General features: G+C 41.2%; 1 protein-coding gene across 1 annotated transcript in view; it reads right to left on the reverse strand.

The window, feature by feature from the left end:
* Positions 1 to 710: 710 nt before the first annotated feature.
* PGM2 (phosphoglucomutase 2) overlaps positions 711 to 16,060 on the reverse strand; it is a 34,700-nt gene continuing 19,350 nt past the window's right edge. Inside the window, exons 7-14 of the mRNA XM_032853546.1 lie at positions 15,154 to 15,343; positions 14,335 to 14,432; positions 12,927 to 13,107; positions 12,745 to 12,838; positions 11,152 to 11,281; positions 10,119 to 10,308; positions 8,287 to 8,420; positions 711 to 1,473 (exon numbers count right to left, since the gene is read on the reverse strand). Coding sequence (XP_032709437.1) covers positions 1,371 to 1,473; positions 8,287 to 8,420; positions 10,119 to 10,308; positions 11,152 to 11,281; positions 12,745 to 12,838; positions 12,927 to 13,107; positions 14,335 to 14,432; positions 15,154 to 15,343 — 1,120 coding nt within the window. The 3' untranslated portion in view covers positions 711 to 1,370. The remainder of the gene's footprint in view (positions 1,474 to 8,286; positions 8,421 to 10,118; positions 10,309 to 11,151; positions 11,282 to 12,744; positions 12,839 to 12,926; positions 13,108 to 14,334; positions 14,433 to 15,153; positions 15,344 to 16,060) is intronic.

The following is a 16,060-nucleotide window of genomic DNA, read 5'->3' on the forward strand; positions in this document are numbered from 1 at the left end:
CCCTCTGCCTGCTTCCCCATGCTTGTGCTCGCTCTTGCTCGCTCTCAAATAAATAAAATCTTTTTTCTTAACATTTTATTTATTTGGCAGAGAGAGAGAGAGCACAAACAGAGGGGGAAGCAGGCTCCCCGCTGAGCAAGGAGCCTGATGTGGGGCTCCACCCCAGGGTCCTGGGATCACATGACCTGAGCTGAAGGCAGACGCTTAGCAACTTAGCCACCCAGGTGCCCCCAAAATAAATAAAATCTTTAAAAAAGGAGTTCTCTGAAAGGGCACAAACTATGTATCCCTCAGACATAAAAACATTTTTCTCCCTGACTTTAGAAAGATGCTTGCCCATCAGATTGTAATTTTTCATTGTTCTAAAACTATAATTGTTTAATCACAATAACAGGCAATCATTTGCTTGAAAAATATAAAAACCACATAAAATACATGAAGTATACAAAGAACAGTGTGGTCCTGACTCATGGGTACTCAAAGGGAGTCACTGTGGATGGTTTTAAGGCCACCGGTTATGAGGAGGGGAGAAGGCACATGTTATACAAACCTGGAAAAAGCAATCTAATGGTTTTAGATTTTAATCACATATGAACAAGGCAAAAAACCCAAATCAGGTAAATAGTTAGTGCTTATAGTCTTTGCTGCCTCAGTACCAAAAATTACATGAATGTAAACCAAAGCAAACAACTATACAGTAAAGCACTTTGCAGTTTCAAAAAACCAATTTTTTAATTCAAGTTTTGAAGAGATGAATTTTAATACACAGAACAAAGATGGTTAGGCTGTTTTTTCCTAGCACATATACAATGTATAATGATGTAGTATTAGAACCAAAAAGTTTTAGGTCAAAAAAATACATCTTTGTGAAGTATCTTTTGCTCCAACTTATAGGTTCTTATAAATTCCTCCACTTTAGGATCCCTACACATGAACATGACATTTACTTTCTATATTTTACCTTATAAGCAACTGACAGAGATGTAAAAATACATATACCTAAAAAGTGGTTATCCTATAATATGGACAGCCCAGAATTTAGAAATCGTATAGGCTTTCTGGCATTACAGAGTAGATACACTGGTTATTTATTCTAATTAAGGCATATTAATTACAGTATATTTTTAAAAGTTGGCTATTTTTAAAATCTTCATTTTTGAATTCAGAAAATTCTAGTCGCCACCATTCAATAGGAATTCGGTTTGCTACATCTGGCCATCTTTTATTGATTCATCTTAAAGGTCAAAAATAGAACAATGAGGAATGTAGGGCTATTAAAAATATATAAATACTTGTAGCAATTGATTAAGTTATTTGGATCTCAAAAACACTGCTGAGCGAATTCTAATTATGCCCAAGGCTGAAATATTTCACTCTGCTTTTGGTTGCAGGTTGTACTTTTGTGGCTGGAAAAAATGTTCTTCAATAGCAGTGACTAGTTCATTTAGTTCCTTCTTCAGCTGCTCAGGATCACTGGAAAATAAGGGGGAAATTCCAGATCAGTGCATTATTCCAAAGCATATTTGAAGTTCTCCCCACATTGGTCAAGCAACATTGAAACTACCCTTAAGAGGAGGGCTCAATCAGACAAAACAGAACCCCGGTGTCTGAAGCATGGGAATGCATATGTTGAGTTGGACAAAAAATAAAAAAAACTCCCATGAGACAATATCTATTCTTTCCCCCAAGGTTTTCCCAAGGCCTCTAGGATAAACAAATAAGAATTTTTAAGAAACAGAGTTTTTTGCTCTAGCGTCCTCTGCAACGTCTGTACCTAATTGTGCAAAGAAAACTTTTATGACCTCAGCTGTCATTTGATCCTGTTAAACTTTTACAAATGACATGTCTGTTCCCACGCTCCCAGGATAGGAAAGCTCCTCATCCCATTTGCCTTCAAACTCCTGGAAGCGAAGCAGCAGCGGGTCTGCAAGGCCATCCTAGAAGGTACAGAGAATGGGAGCCTCCTGGCGGGCCTGCTGATCACACACCAGGAACTCAGAACCCTTCCCCCCTTTTAATCTTTTCTATTCTACCTCTAGAACAAAAGGGTCACAACCAAAGTTGTGAACAAAAATCTAGGGAACTATATCCCTGTAAGGAATGAAATTTTCAAGCATACAGAAAACATTCACTTAGGTGCAAACAACTGGGGCGCCTGGGTGGCTCAGTGGGTTAAGCATCTGCCTTCGGCTTGGGTCATGATCTCAGGGTCCTGGGATGGAACCCCGCATCAGGCTTTCTGCTCAGCGGGGAGCCTGCTTCCCCCTCTCTCTCTGCCTGCCTCTCTGTCTACTTGTGATCTCTCTCTCTCTGTCAAATAAATAAATAAAATCTTTTTAAAAAAATAATAAAATAAATGCAAACAACTGAAGCTAGGAAATAATAAAACGGATTTGTGATTAGACAGGTTGCCAGCTGTTCACGTTAGTGTGGGGTTACTAGTGCTGGGTGTTTACTGTAAGTACTTGAAACCAAAAAGCTGAATTTAAAAAAACAAATCCTTCAGCTCAAACTTGTATGACTTCATAATAGGCTGTCTTCAATAGAGGCAAGTTTATTTTAATGGAAATCGAAATTCTTGGAATGAGTTAAGATCATTTTTATATCGCCATTGCTCCCCAGTACAGCTGAAACAACCCATTTTATTGTAGTCATTAATTCTGGCTCTACCACCAGCCGTATGCCCTCCAGCGAGTGGCTTCGCCTCTCCAAGACCCAGATGTCTCATCTGTAAAATTGGGATAAAGACTTTATTTTCTCAAGAGAGGTGTTGTGTAGATTGAGATAAATTATATAAAGCAATTAGCACAGAACCTGGCCCGAAAACCCAATAAACGTAGCTATCCTTAAAATTATTTTTACCCCCACAGGTGACATATAAAGTAATTAGGCTTCATAAATACATATGAATCACATAGGTCATTATTTCCTTTTCCATAAATGTGTTTTGAAGATAATAACCTTTCTCAGGAAGGCACATAACTAATCCTTACTGGTTTGTTGTTGTTGGGTTTTTTCCTAACAATATGTCTAAAATTAAACTCACCAGTGAATATACAAATACAAATATATGAAATGTATTTATCTCCTACTGGTTTTGTTTCTGTTAGAACCTTGCCTGATATGATTGGTATCTAAACCCTGAGACAGTAACAGGGTGTCCTTGTTCTTGGGAATTGTGTGTGTATTGAGGTTTGCAACTTATTTTCTGATGGCTCAGAGAAAGAAAGAAAACAAACAAACAGAACCCCCTCCCCCACAAACCAGCTCATACAATACACCGTGAGAGACAGTAGATATTGCAAAACGTTAGCAATGGCTGAGTCTAGGTTAAAGCAGGCTAGCTCTGTCTGGTGACCTGTTGACAGCCCATTTTTGTAAACAAATTGTGTAAATAAAGATTTATTGGAACACAGTCACACCTATTCCATTATGTATACGGCTTCTTTTTGCTTTTGAGCAACAGCAGAGGGGAGGAGTGCGACCATAGGGCTCACAAACTCTCAAACGTTTACTATCTGGCTCTTTCCAGAAGAAGTTTGCCAACCTTTGGTCTAAGTGAAAGGGATGTGGGTATTCATTGAAATTTTCTTAAAATACAAAGTTGGACAAAAGACATCTACGGAACAAAAAAAGATTCTGAAAAGAAGGAATTAAATTTGGAAAGGATTTCCCATTCTCTAGAATATAAAATATACTAAGAATATTAAAGTTATTAAAGTGATCAGAAAATCAGGAAGCACAGCTGTGGCTTTACTGCTGCTTTGTGTCGGGTATGCTGGTGACCCGAAGCATATTGGTGACTGACCGAGTGCCCAGTGGCCCTATTATAAACTGGAACAGCATTTCGATGAATATAATAAAAGGACAATTTTTCAAAACATTTTCAGGAATTTGTAAACTAATATTTGAAGTTAAAGCCACCTAATACACCATCTGAAAACTGTAAAATACAGTATTGTATTATTAATACAATTTATTTAATACTAAATAATACTCTACAGTATTAAATAGTATTGTTATTATACAGTTTCTGAATTATTATATTTTCACAGAGTAATGACAAGGAAGGGCCAAATACAGAGAGAAAATGGATCTTTAAGTTGGACCATTGTTCCTTTGTTTCCAAAAGAAAGAGGCATAGGAATACGAAAACAATGAGAAGGAGAGTTACAAAGCAATGTCTACGGGAAACCTCAAGAGCAGCAAACAGCTTCACATGTAACACACACAGGAACACTGACACCAGCAAATATTACACTAAAATCTTGGTTATCCAGAATGCTTAGAAAATGAGCTATTTTATGTGTTTCTTCAAGAGATTTACCAGCTGAGTTTTTGTCCTGGCAGCACAAAAAGATTTTTTTGCTTGCTTGTTTGTTTTTAAAGATTTTATTTATTTGACAGAGAGAGACACAAAGACAGAAGGAACACAAACTGGGGGAGTAGGAGAGGGAGAAGCAGGCTTCCGGCCAAGCAGGGAGCCCGATGTGGGACTCGATCCCCAAACCCTAGGATCATGACCTGAGCCAAAGGCAGCTGCTTAACAACTGAGCCACACAGGCACCCCCACAAAAAGGTTTTGAATGGGACTTGGTAACAAAATAAAGGACACAGTCTATGGCTTCTTAGATATACTTGGGTGCTGTGGTTTTTAAAAGCCATAACCATGACTCTGACGGTTGGACTGGAGCTCTTATTTAGAAGAAGATTCAGGGCCCATGTGGATGTGGATGATAAAGTGGGGGAACATTCTGAGTTCCTGTGTCCATGTTTCATAGTTTTGTTTCATTTTAGTATTTCTTTCTTTGCTATCAGCAATCCTTTCTTCCTGCCCAAGGAAAGTCTAAGGCTCACAATTCTTTTTTCTTTTTAAAGATTTATTTACTTATTTATTTATTTGTCAGAGAGAGAAAGCTAGAGAGAGCACAAGCAGGCAGAGTGGCAGGCAGAGGCACAGAGAGAAGCAGGCTCCCTGTTGAGCAAGGAGCCTGATGCGGAACTCAATCCCAGGACCCTAGGATCATGACCGGAGCCGAAGGCAGGGGCTTAACCAAATGTAAGGCTCACAATTCTTTTCCTGCCTCTCAAATTTGCTACATTTATTTTATTTTATTTTTTTAATTTTTAATTTTTTTTAAAAAAGATTTTATTTATTTATTTGACAGAGATCACAAGTAGGCAGAGAGGCAGGGAGAGAGAGGGAGAAGCAGGCTCCCGCTGAGCAGAGAGCCCGACTCGGGGCTTGATCCCAGGACTCTGGGATCATGACCTGAGCCGAAGGCAGAGGCTTTAACCCACTTAGCCACCCAGGAGCCCCAAATTTGCTATATTTAATCTGCTAAAACTTCTTCCCTGTTTATTTCCAAAGACTGCAAATTTGCTTCCCAAGACCACAGCAACCCTTCAATGAGCAAAGCTTTGATGTGTAAATGTCCTAACAACTGTTCAGACCCATCCTCCCCACTGCAGTACTGAGGGCTGGAAATGTGGCTAGTGCGACCCAGGAACTGAACTGTTAACATCAGTAAGTCTAATCAGTGGAAATGCAAATTAAAAACCCTGACATTTAATTCAGTTATTGGAAAATTTGAGTATGTTTGAACAACTTAGGTATCAAAATCTCCTTTTTCAACTGTAAATTTTATGAAATATTGACACTTCAATAGCATGGGAGTTAGGGAGTTAATGACACCCCCCCCCATGCAGTCAAACATCCATGTATAACTTGACTCCCCGAAAAGTCAGCTATTAATAGCCTTCTACTGACCAAAACCCCTGCTTTTCATGTAACATAAATAGTTAATTGACAGGATGCCTGGGTGGCTCTGTTGTTTAAGCATCTGCCTACAGCTCAGGTCATGATCCCAGGGTCCTGGGATGGAGTCCCCTATTTGGCTCCTTGCTCCCTGGGGAAACTGCTTCTCCTTCTGCCTGCAGGTCCCCCTGCTTGGCTCTGTTTCTCTCTCTCTCTCTGACAAATAAATAAAATCTTTTAAAAAAAATCAGTTGAGAGGCGCCTGGGTGGCTCAGTGGGTTAAAGCCTCTGCTTTCAGCTCAGGTCATGATTTCAGGGTCCTGGGATTGAGCCCCCGCATCGGGCTCTCTGCTCAGCAGGAAGCCTGCTTCCCCCTCTCTCTCTGCCTGCCTCTGGGCCTACTTGTGATCTCCGTCAAGTAAATAAAATCTTAAAAAAAAAAAGTTGACATGTATTATGTTTCTTACATGTATCATACAATGTATTCTTACAATAAACTAAAGAAAATGTTATTAAGAAAATAATTAGGAAAGGAATATACATTTGTAGTATTATACTGTATTTATCAAAAAGAAAATCCGTGTATAAGTGGACCCACACAGTTCAAACCTGTGCTGTTCAAGTATTTCTCTCTCTTTTTAAAGATCTTATTTATGTATTTAGGCATGTACATATGTATTTATTTATTTACTTATTTACATATTGTTAAAGATTCTTTTTCTTTATTTGACAGAGAAAGACACAGCGAGAGAGAGAGAACACCAGCAGGGGGAGTGGGAGAAGGAGAAGCAGGCTTCCCACTGAGCAGGGAGCCCAATGTGGGGCTCGATCCCGGGACCCCAGGATCATAACCTGAGCCAAAGGCAGATGCCCAATGACTGAGCTATCCAGGTGCTCCTGGAACAAGTATTTCTAAAACGATCTAGCATTTTAATTGAGATATGTGGTAAGTATAAAATCCTAAATGGATTTGGAAGACAGTGTGAAAAAAGTAAAATATCTCATTAATCATTTTTATATAAATTATATATGGTATAACAATATTTTCATATATTAAATAAAGTAGAATAAATTACTAAATTAATTTTAACTGTTTCTTTTTGCTATTTGAAAAATGTGTCTAGGGACACCTGGTGGCTCAGTTGTTAAGCATCTGCCTTCAGCTCAGGTCACCATGATCCTGGGGTCCTAGGATCAAGCCCCACATAGGCAGGAAGCCTGCTTCTCTCTCTCCCACCCCCCCTGCTGGTGTTCCCTGTCTCGCTGTATTTCTCTCTGTCAAATAAATAGAATCTTCAAAAAAATGTGTCTAGTAGGAAATTTCAAATTTCTAATTTCTAATAGGAAATGTAGTTGACATTTTCTTTCTTTTTAAAATAATATCCCTTAATTATTTTTAAGATTTTCTTTTATTTATATGAGAGAGAGAGAGAGAAAGCCTGTGCACAGTGGTGCAAGTAAGAGAGGTGGTGGTGGCAGGGGGAGGAGGAGGAGGAGGGAGAGGGACCAGGGGACTCTGTGCTCAGCACAGAGCCAGACTCTGAGAATTCTGAGATCATGACCAGAGCCGAAAACCAAGAGTTGAAAACCAGTAGTTGGAAGCTCAACTGAGCCAGCAGGCGCCCCTCACATTTTATTTCTGTTGGACAGTAGTGACTTAATCGACCTTTAAAAACCATTTTCCCGATTCTTTATTCTGAATAGAGGAGCGCTGGTTACCGGAGGGTTCAATAAGTGTGCAGTATCACATTTATACATGCTGACTACATGTACCACAGCTGTTAAAGTCTAAGATGTGGGGCGCCTGGATGGCTCAGATGGTTAAGCCTCTGCCTTCGGCTTAGGTCACAGGTCACGATCTCCAGGTCCTGGGATCGAGCCCCATATCTGGCTTCCCACTCAGAGGGGAGTCTGCTTCTCCTTCCCCCTCTGCCTACTGCTCTCCTTCCTTGTGCTCTCTGTCCCTCGCTCTCTCTCTCAAATGAATAAACAAAATCTTTAAATGAAAATAAAGTTTAAGATGTTATGGGACTGCCAAGTGAACTCAAACCCTTTGCCAAGGTCACAGAAACACGACCCTGAAGCTACCAGACCATCAGCTCTTCAGTGGCAAGGACTCCCTCTGCTAAGGCACTTTCTCCTCCCCAGAACCCAGCACAGACCTATGCACAACAGGGGCTCGAGGACATCTGTTCAGTGCATGTGCAATGGATTTTAATTTAATGTATCAGAGATAGGGAGAAAAAGAGGAAAACTCATGTGTGCTAGTCTCAAATAAAAGTACAGGAAAAAGGAAACTATATTACTATTACTGAAATTCAGAATGAGATCTTTCCCTACAAGGAAAGGCAGGACAGAAATAAGCATGTAGAAAATCAGCTCTCTCGTCCCTGTCCCTGCATGCTTCAAGCAGCTGTTCACATCACAAAACTGCTGCTGGAAAGACAAAATGTTTTACTTAGCATTTGCACAGAACCGGTTAGGAACCTTGGGGAATAAGGATAGCAGGTGCTACCATCACATCATACCTATTTCCAGGCGGGGCACACAGTTCTGAATAGTACTTGATCTTGGGCTCCGTCCCACTGGTCCGCATGGTGGCCACGCCCCCATTAGCAAAGGTGAAGGTGATCATTTGGCTGCTTTTGCTAGTAGGGAGAACCTGAAAAAGCCCCATATCAAAGCATATCACTGACATTTTAGAAGAAAAGTTTAGCGGAAAATTCCTGAAATCTTCCTGTAGAGAGAAAACAAGAGGCAAGGACAGGACTGAATAAGTGTGGCGACAACATCCCTTTATGTGGCCCACAGTAGGCCTCAGCCATTTCCTGAAGGAATGAGAGATGGGACCCTCAGCAGCAGCACAGGAAACCAAGCAATAATGGAGCACTGCTTTCAAAATGGCACGTCAATCAAGCATCAGTACAGAGTAAGACATTTTCAGACTTCAGTGCCTCCAAAAATTCATCTCTTCATTCTTTTTTGGGAAGCTACTAGAGGAGGTGATTTAGGAAAATAAATATAGCAAGAGGAAGTCAGGGGGTCCAGGAGCCAAGGACCCACCCCATAACTGGCGAAGGGCCTTCCCAGGATGACACGTGTGTGCCCGACACGGAGAGGAACAGGCCTTGCCTGGACAGGGGCCCGGGAGGGAGGCCAGTGGAAACAAAACAGAATGGACAAAATGGCACTGGGCCGCATGGAAAACCCCCGAGAGGCATCTGAAGGAACGTGGGAAGACTGGAGATTGTTACATAAAAATCCAAGGAAATGAAAGAACAGAACTATTAATTATAGAAAAAATAATTACACAATCTGGGGGAATGGAATCAAAGTACACTATTTAGCTAAGTGGGAAACAACAGTTACCAGTCATAACGATCCAAGCACAGGCTCTGAAATCACCCCACATTGTGGCAGAAGTGCTTGGGAAGACAGGGGAGAAGGGAGAACAGTGAACGGAAGATCTCAATCCTTACCTCCGCAACAGAAAAGTAATAAAGTCAACCCCTGAGAAGCCCAAGCATCACCACCTGAGAGGGAAGGGTGTTGTCTCGACATGGCAAAGAGATGGGTTGGAGCTGCCATGTTTCATCGTGACACTTCCAAAAATATTTCTCTTTAAAAATATATTGTGTGCAGAGGAAAATTTTAAAAAAAGAAAAAAAAGGGAAATAACAAAAATGTCTAATAATGCATGAGGAGAGTCTCACTCTCCTTTCCTGACCCACTGCCATTAGTTTGCAATACTCGGCTGCCATTTTGAGCCTTCTTTGGACTCAAGTGGAGGATCCAAGTGATGTCAAGAATGCAAACTCGTGCTTGACAGCTAACAGTGTCCGGACATTCAGAGAATGGAGTGAAACAAACTAGGACGCAAACAGTGTTTCTAGAAGGGTGTACCAGTAACATCAGCATCAGCAGGACTTGATACAAATGCAAATTCTTGGCCCCCACCCCAGACCTACTCATTCAGAAACACAACAGCAGGCAGGCTGTCACTCTTGATGTACTGAGCAGGTGCCCAGACAGAGGAAAACCCGGATCTGGAGGCAGAAGACCCAGATTTGACGACAACCATCACCGACTAGCTGTGGGACAGTGGGCGGGTCTTAAATTTCCGAGCACTGATTTCCTGTATGTAACACGGTGACGTTGGTTCAGATAACAAGTGACGATCCTTGTAGTTCAAGCCCATGATTTTTAACTTTCTATTTATTTCGATAGTGTATTTATAATAAATGCCAGAATGCCTAAAATCAGCTTCAGTTAATTCCATGATTAGATAAATTAAGCTATTCAAAGTATAATAGAAGGTAAATACACAAGAGTTTAGTTGGTAAAAGACAGTATCACTTACAGCTTTTTTATCCGGTTGGCTATCATCGTAGCCGTTTGTAAGATCCCTAATGCCAGAGATTTCAAATCTGCCACAAGTTTTTGGATAATTATTCTTCCCATCGTAGTTCCTGAGGTTTTCAAATAATTTCTTAATGGTGCCTTGATCATGGCAGATAAAATATGAAGCTTTGGTAATATGGTAGCCATATCTATGAAAACAAACACAAATAATTAAGTAACATACAGCACAGTGACTCTATTTAATGATATCGTACTATGTATTTGCGAGTGGCTAAGAGTACAGATCTTAGAAGTTCTCGTCACAAGAAGAAGTATGTGTAATTCTGTGCGGTGTGGATGTTAACTCGACTTCCTGCGATGATCATTTTGTGATATATACAAATATCGAACATTACATTGTATACCTGAAGCTCATGTCAGTACATCTCGACAGAAAAAATACAAATATGCAAAATGAGGAACAAATACTCCCATACGCAATGTACCCAGAACACGTATCAGCCAGTTTTAAACTAAATGAAACAAGTAACCATAACTAGCTTCAAAGGAATAATTTAGCCTAAAAAATGTACAATGACTGGCCCCAGGGATTGCCAAACTGTTACCTGGCCTTCAGCCTGTATCTGGGGGTAAACATTTCATTGCCCGGAGGCCACACCCACCCCATTCCCATGTATACCGCCCCTGGCTGCTTCTGCACCATAAAGGCAGACTTGACTAATGGCTCTAAAAACTCAGTAGATGTCTCATGAACACCTCGCATCTTTCCTGACATCAAACACTTAAGACCACCTTCTTCAGTTAGCTCTTTCTGCAACTGACGTTCCTGTTTGTTGAGGATGACCGCAGTGATAACTGATAATAAGCGTTAAACGGGTAAGCATCAAAAGAAAAGGGGATCCTTTCCTTCGTTTCCAGAAGAGAATCCACAACCAAAGAGCATTAGAAAGAATGTTAGCGTCTGACACATAAAAACATACTAAAACACTGAAAACTATTACTTCAATTAAACAGAGTTAATAGAAACTTACTCCACGTAGATGGCCTTGAGCTGCTGAGACAAAGACAGATTCTTGGTTGCTAGAAAGCTAGCCAACTCTGCGACGATGACCGCGGCACTGACTCCGTCTTTGTCCAGAACAAACGGGCAGCACATATATCCTGCGGAAACACGGGTCATGCATCCACGCTTGGGGGTGGGCTCCTTTAAAACACTGGACATGCACATTATCTCCGTGCACCTTGCCCATCGCCTGAGAGGTTCTACAGTATGAATATGTGAATGCTTCTCACTGACCACCTTTACATGCAAGAATCCAGCCCAACGCCTCAGCTCGAGGCAGGCCTTCCAGATGTCCTGCTTGAATAACCTAGGAGTCTCCCTCCTAGACAAACCGTTCAATCCCTACGTCCAGCCCAAACTCCTCCCGCTCACACAAAATGGTTTCCAGTTGTTCTCGTCAACGCTTATTTTGTCTTTGCTGAATTCCAACAGTTCTTGTGAGTTACGTCCTTCACCTTGACTGCCTAGCCAGTACTCTCATGTGGTTACGAACGGGATCTATGCACACTGCTTGAGGCTAAGGTCTGTATCATCTGTTTCTCTCAGAGTCACTATGTAATTGATGCACAATAAGAAGTTGATAAACAAATGGAAGGAAAAAAATTTCAACAAAAAGCTATAGAAAGGTAATTGTAGCAAAAAGGAAAAGGAAAAGCTGAGTTATTAAACACTTCTTTTGATTAATTAACTAAATGATATACAGGAGTATCTGTGCTGCAGGAAATACAGATGAATCTTCTTCTTCTTTTTTTTTTTTTTTTTTAAAGATTTATTTATTTGAGAGAGGGAGAGAACCAGAGACAGAGTGATAGGGGGGAAGGTCAGAGGGAAAGAATCTTAAGCAGACTCCCCGCTGAGCAGGGAGCCCAATGTGGGACTCGATCCCAGGACCCTGAGATCATGATCTGAGTTGAAACCAAGAGTCAGACACTTAACAGACTGAGCCACCCAGGTGTCCCCTTTGAATCTTCTTATGTTAGTGTAATAGCTTTTACAAAACAAACAGCTAAAATATCCCCCACCCTAACATCTGAATTTCAAGTTTCTCTACCTAGCTCCCCTTCCTCCTCACCTACACTGACAATTTAAGACAAGTATTTCTCGGTCATTCTGGTTGGACTTGGGGCTGTCCTTTCAGGTGACAGTCACTTTGAGGAAAGCCCCACAACTAAGTCCTCCCCTTTCCTCTGGACAGACCTCTGCCCAGCACTTTCGGAAGAGGAGCGAACCATATCAGACGTGAGATCACCACCACGGTTGAGGGAATATCACTACTCCCCAAAATATGTGGGGTTCTGGGCTCCAAGCACCATGTGTAGAACATCACTGTTTTCATCCAGGGTAAGGATTCACTCTCTGACATTAATGGCTTGGTTATTTGTAAGATATTCTTTTTAGCTAAAAGAAAATCTGAGAAGCCAGTTTTAGGGTTGGACAGTTCAACCCTCCGAGCGCTGCTGTACTCTTGGTCTCCTGTTCATTTTCTGAACCCCAATCCAAATCCCATTTATCTGCGTTCTATATACTAAACAATGCTACAGTCACTATTATCACTTCTTACCGATAGCTTCTTCGAATGCAAATAAGACATTTTTCCCCTTGTCGATGAGCTGTTTGGCTCGGCTTCCCATCCACTTGAAGCCAGTTAGTGTTTCCTAAAGGGATAACCCAAAAGAGAAAGACGTGCCTTAGACCTTCTACAGAGCCAAACAAATCTAAGAGCAAGTCCTGGAAACATGTTACCTCAAAATGAAAGCCCTCCTTTAAGGCAATGGCTCGCAAGATTTTGGAGGAGACGGTGCTCGACAACATGTATAAGTCTTGGAGGGCGCTGTGATCTAGGTTCTTTTCTTTCCAAGAAGTAAAAAGCCACCAGCCCAAGAGGGCCCCCAGCTCGTTGCCAGAAAACACTCTCCATTCACCACTGAAAACAAAAAACAAAAAACAAAAAACAACCAATGCATTACTGTGACCTTAAGAGAGACACTGCAAACGACTGGGGCAGGACAATTAAGTCAAACAAGGCTCAGAGGGGTTTCTGCAAATGTTCTTGTCCTTCTTGTTTAAAGAACTGGCTGGAAACATGACTGCTGCTTCACCAACATCCGAGCAGCTCCTCTGTGCTGGTTTCTTTCGATAAACCTCCCATTTCGGAAGAGTGACGATCCACAACGCTTTCGTCTTTGGCAAAAGCTTTGGTTTTAAAGGTGAAAGAAATATCCTGGCAGGATCCCACCTCAGGATAACAGACTGTGTGTCTCCGTTTTTGGTCTGGACAGTATTGAGGGTTCTGGAAGGCAACAGCCTAGCAGGTCTCAAGAGCAGGTTCATGCTAGGATGATCAGGACACCAGACAACAGATGCGGGACTTCTCCTTTCCGCAGTCCACGTGGCTACAAGCACGTTTTGTGTTTCAATGTGTATCATCCTGCCTGAACTTCCCAGAAAGGGATTAGAACTGAATCTGTCTGATCATAATCTGAAACCCTAATCCCTTGGGGCGCCTGGGTGGCTCAGTAGGTTAAACGTTCGACTTTTGATTTCAGCTCAGATCATGACCCCCCCACAGATCTCGTTCTCTCTCTCTTTAAATAAATAAAACCCACAATCCTTTGGTAGCACCCCACTACTCCCAAAACATCACACGTGCTGTTTGATACCCAAAACTGCTCGGACCCTGCCCGCCTTTCATCTTTTCTCTCCACTTATGTCCTATTAATTCGGGACAAACTCTAGGGTCAAACTTGTCTTAAGAGCTGGGTATCCCACTGCTCTTCCTCTGTGGTCTGCTCAAACTAAATTCAACATTTCCTTGAAGGTCCAGCCCCTTCACCAAACCCTTCAGCAAATCCTGCACTGTAACACCAGCTCCAAACAACGCACTTGCGGGCATTAGGAACTGAGCCGTTAATTATAACAAAATCAATGATGAAACGAGAGAAGATAAATAGTGCTTTCGATTCCAAGTTCATCCTGGGCTGATTTACTCTGCATGACGCTGATGGTCCCCAGAACAGCATTTCACTGTATGTGAGCAATACAGTGACAATTCGTGTGATAAACGGTAAATAGTCCCCAGTAGGTCCGGTCTCCCCAAGCACATTGTATTGCTTAGGTTTTCTATGAGATGGGTGATCACAATCACTTGTACCTGTCTTGTTTTTCGGCCACAGCAAGTCTATCAGCGTCCGGATCATTTGCTAAAATGACTTCGGCCTTGGTTTTGTCAGCCAAGGCAAAAGATAAAGTCTGAAAAAGAATAGGAACATAAAGGGCTACTTCAGTCAAGAATCGAGCAAATTGCAGTCCTTAAAAATATCTTGATCTTTAAGAACTGAGGGAATTCTCCCCAAATGAAGGCTGAATTCTATTTCTGGAGCTGGTCTTGGTGGGTCACCGAATACTACCTAAGCCAGAGGTCAGGTAACGGGAACATCAGCACACGACCCACACCTGCCCGTGGGGTTCCCGCCACACCTGACAGACTGTATGTGGTATTTCTAGGCCTTGCCAAGTGATCCATCTCAAAAACCAACCAAAATAAATGGACTCTCTGAATATCGTTGCGACCCTCACCTTTAAAAAGGTTGAAGCAACCATAATTTAAGTAGCATGACTTCATATTAGAAAAATGAAGGAAGAAAAAAATGAAGGAATAAAAATCATTTGATGAATAGCCATTCTATTACTCTTCCCTTTTCACATTTAGCAAGCACAGTAAAGTCAATTTAAACTCAATTCGATTCAATTTAAAATACGATGTAGATTTCACCTCTCACATCCCGATGCTAACACATCGTATTTTGAAGCCTCTTGGAAGAAATGGGTGACTAATACATATAAATATTTCTCATGATGAACCTGGGTTTTTTTTGTTCAGCACAATGAAAACACAGAAAAAGTTATTTTACTGGATAGTAAGAATTTTGGATACAACAGGTCAGTTTTAGAACAAAAAAGATGACGTTACCAAGACACCTTTGCCCTCCTCAGGATTCGGGTATTTCACAGTCGGGAACTCAGGATCGGGATCTTTCTGTTCGGGAACAGCTTCAGGAGGAGCAAAGCCAAAAGCTTTGAAAGCCGACTGCACAAACTCATGACCCACGCCGTGGACAGAGGTGTGCACGAACTTGACCTTCGTCTCCCTGTTCACACTCCTGGGATTAAACACAGTATGGAAAAGGATAAAACAGAGAAGAAAGATGCAAACCTGGCTTGCAAAACTAGAAAATTCCTAAGAAAGGAAGAAATCAGTGTATTAAGAAGGTACCAGAAAACCAACTATCTTCCTAATTCCATTTAAAAAAAAGAAGCAAAACTTACAGACCCTTTCCCAAATATACACCCTACCCCCAAGATATTCAAGTTTTAAATTTTACTCTGTAGTTATTTTCAGTAAATCTGATTACTTTCAGAGTTTGATTCATGAGACAGCTTTTATACCTAGAGTGGGATTCAAGAAAGAACTTGGGGCTCAGGTTCCAGGACAGACTCAAGGCTGTCTGCTGGCGTCAACGTCCCAGCTCCTAATTCTACTAGTTCAAAATGCTTTTCAAAATGTCCCTTTTCACAAAATGGGAAGAAACATCTTATACACGGATGGATAAAAAAAATTTTTTTTTTCCTTTGTCAAGTAACCATCCTGTTTATCAAATTATCCGGGGTCCGGATATTAAAATAAAGTAACAATCAATATCCAAAGTAAAAGTTATAGAAAGGTAAAAATAGGACTTATAAAAATTCCAGTGTTCTAATTGCTCGAATCTTAGGTTATTGTACTAACCTAACCCATCTCTTTTAAAAGTGAACAAATGAACAAGGTCTCCTCTTAAAATAGGAAATAAAGTGCATCTGGAAAAATAAATATGCAAGAC

Source organism: Lontra canadensis, unplaced genomic scaffold, assembly GCF_010015895.1.
Source record: "Lontra canadensis isolate GAN:19392208 unplaced genomic scaffold, GSC_riverotter_1.0 scaffold1, whole genome shotgun sequence".
NCBI classification, from domain to species: Eukaryota; Metazoa; Chordata; class Mammalia; order Carnivora; family Mustelidae; genus Lontra; species Lontra canadensis.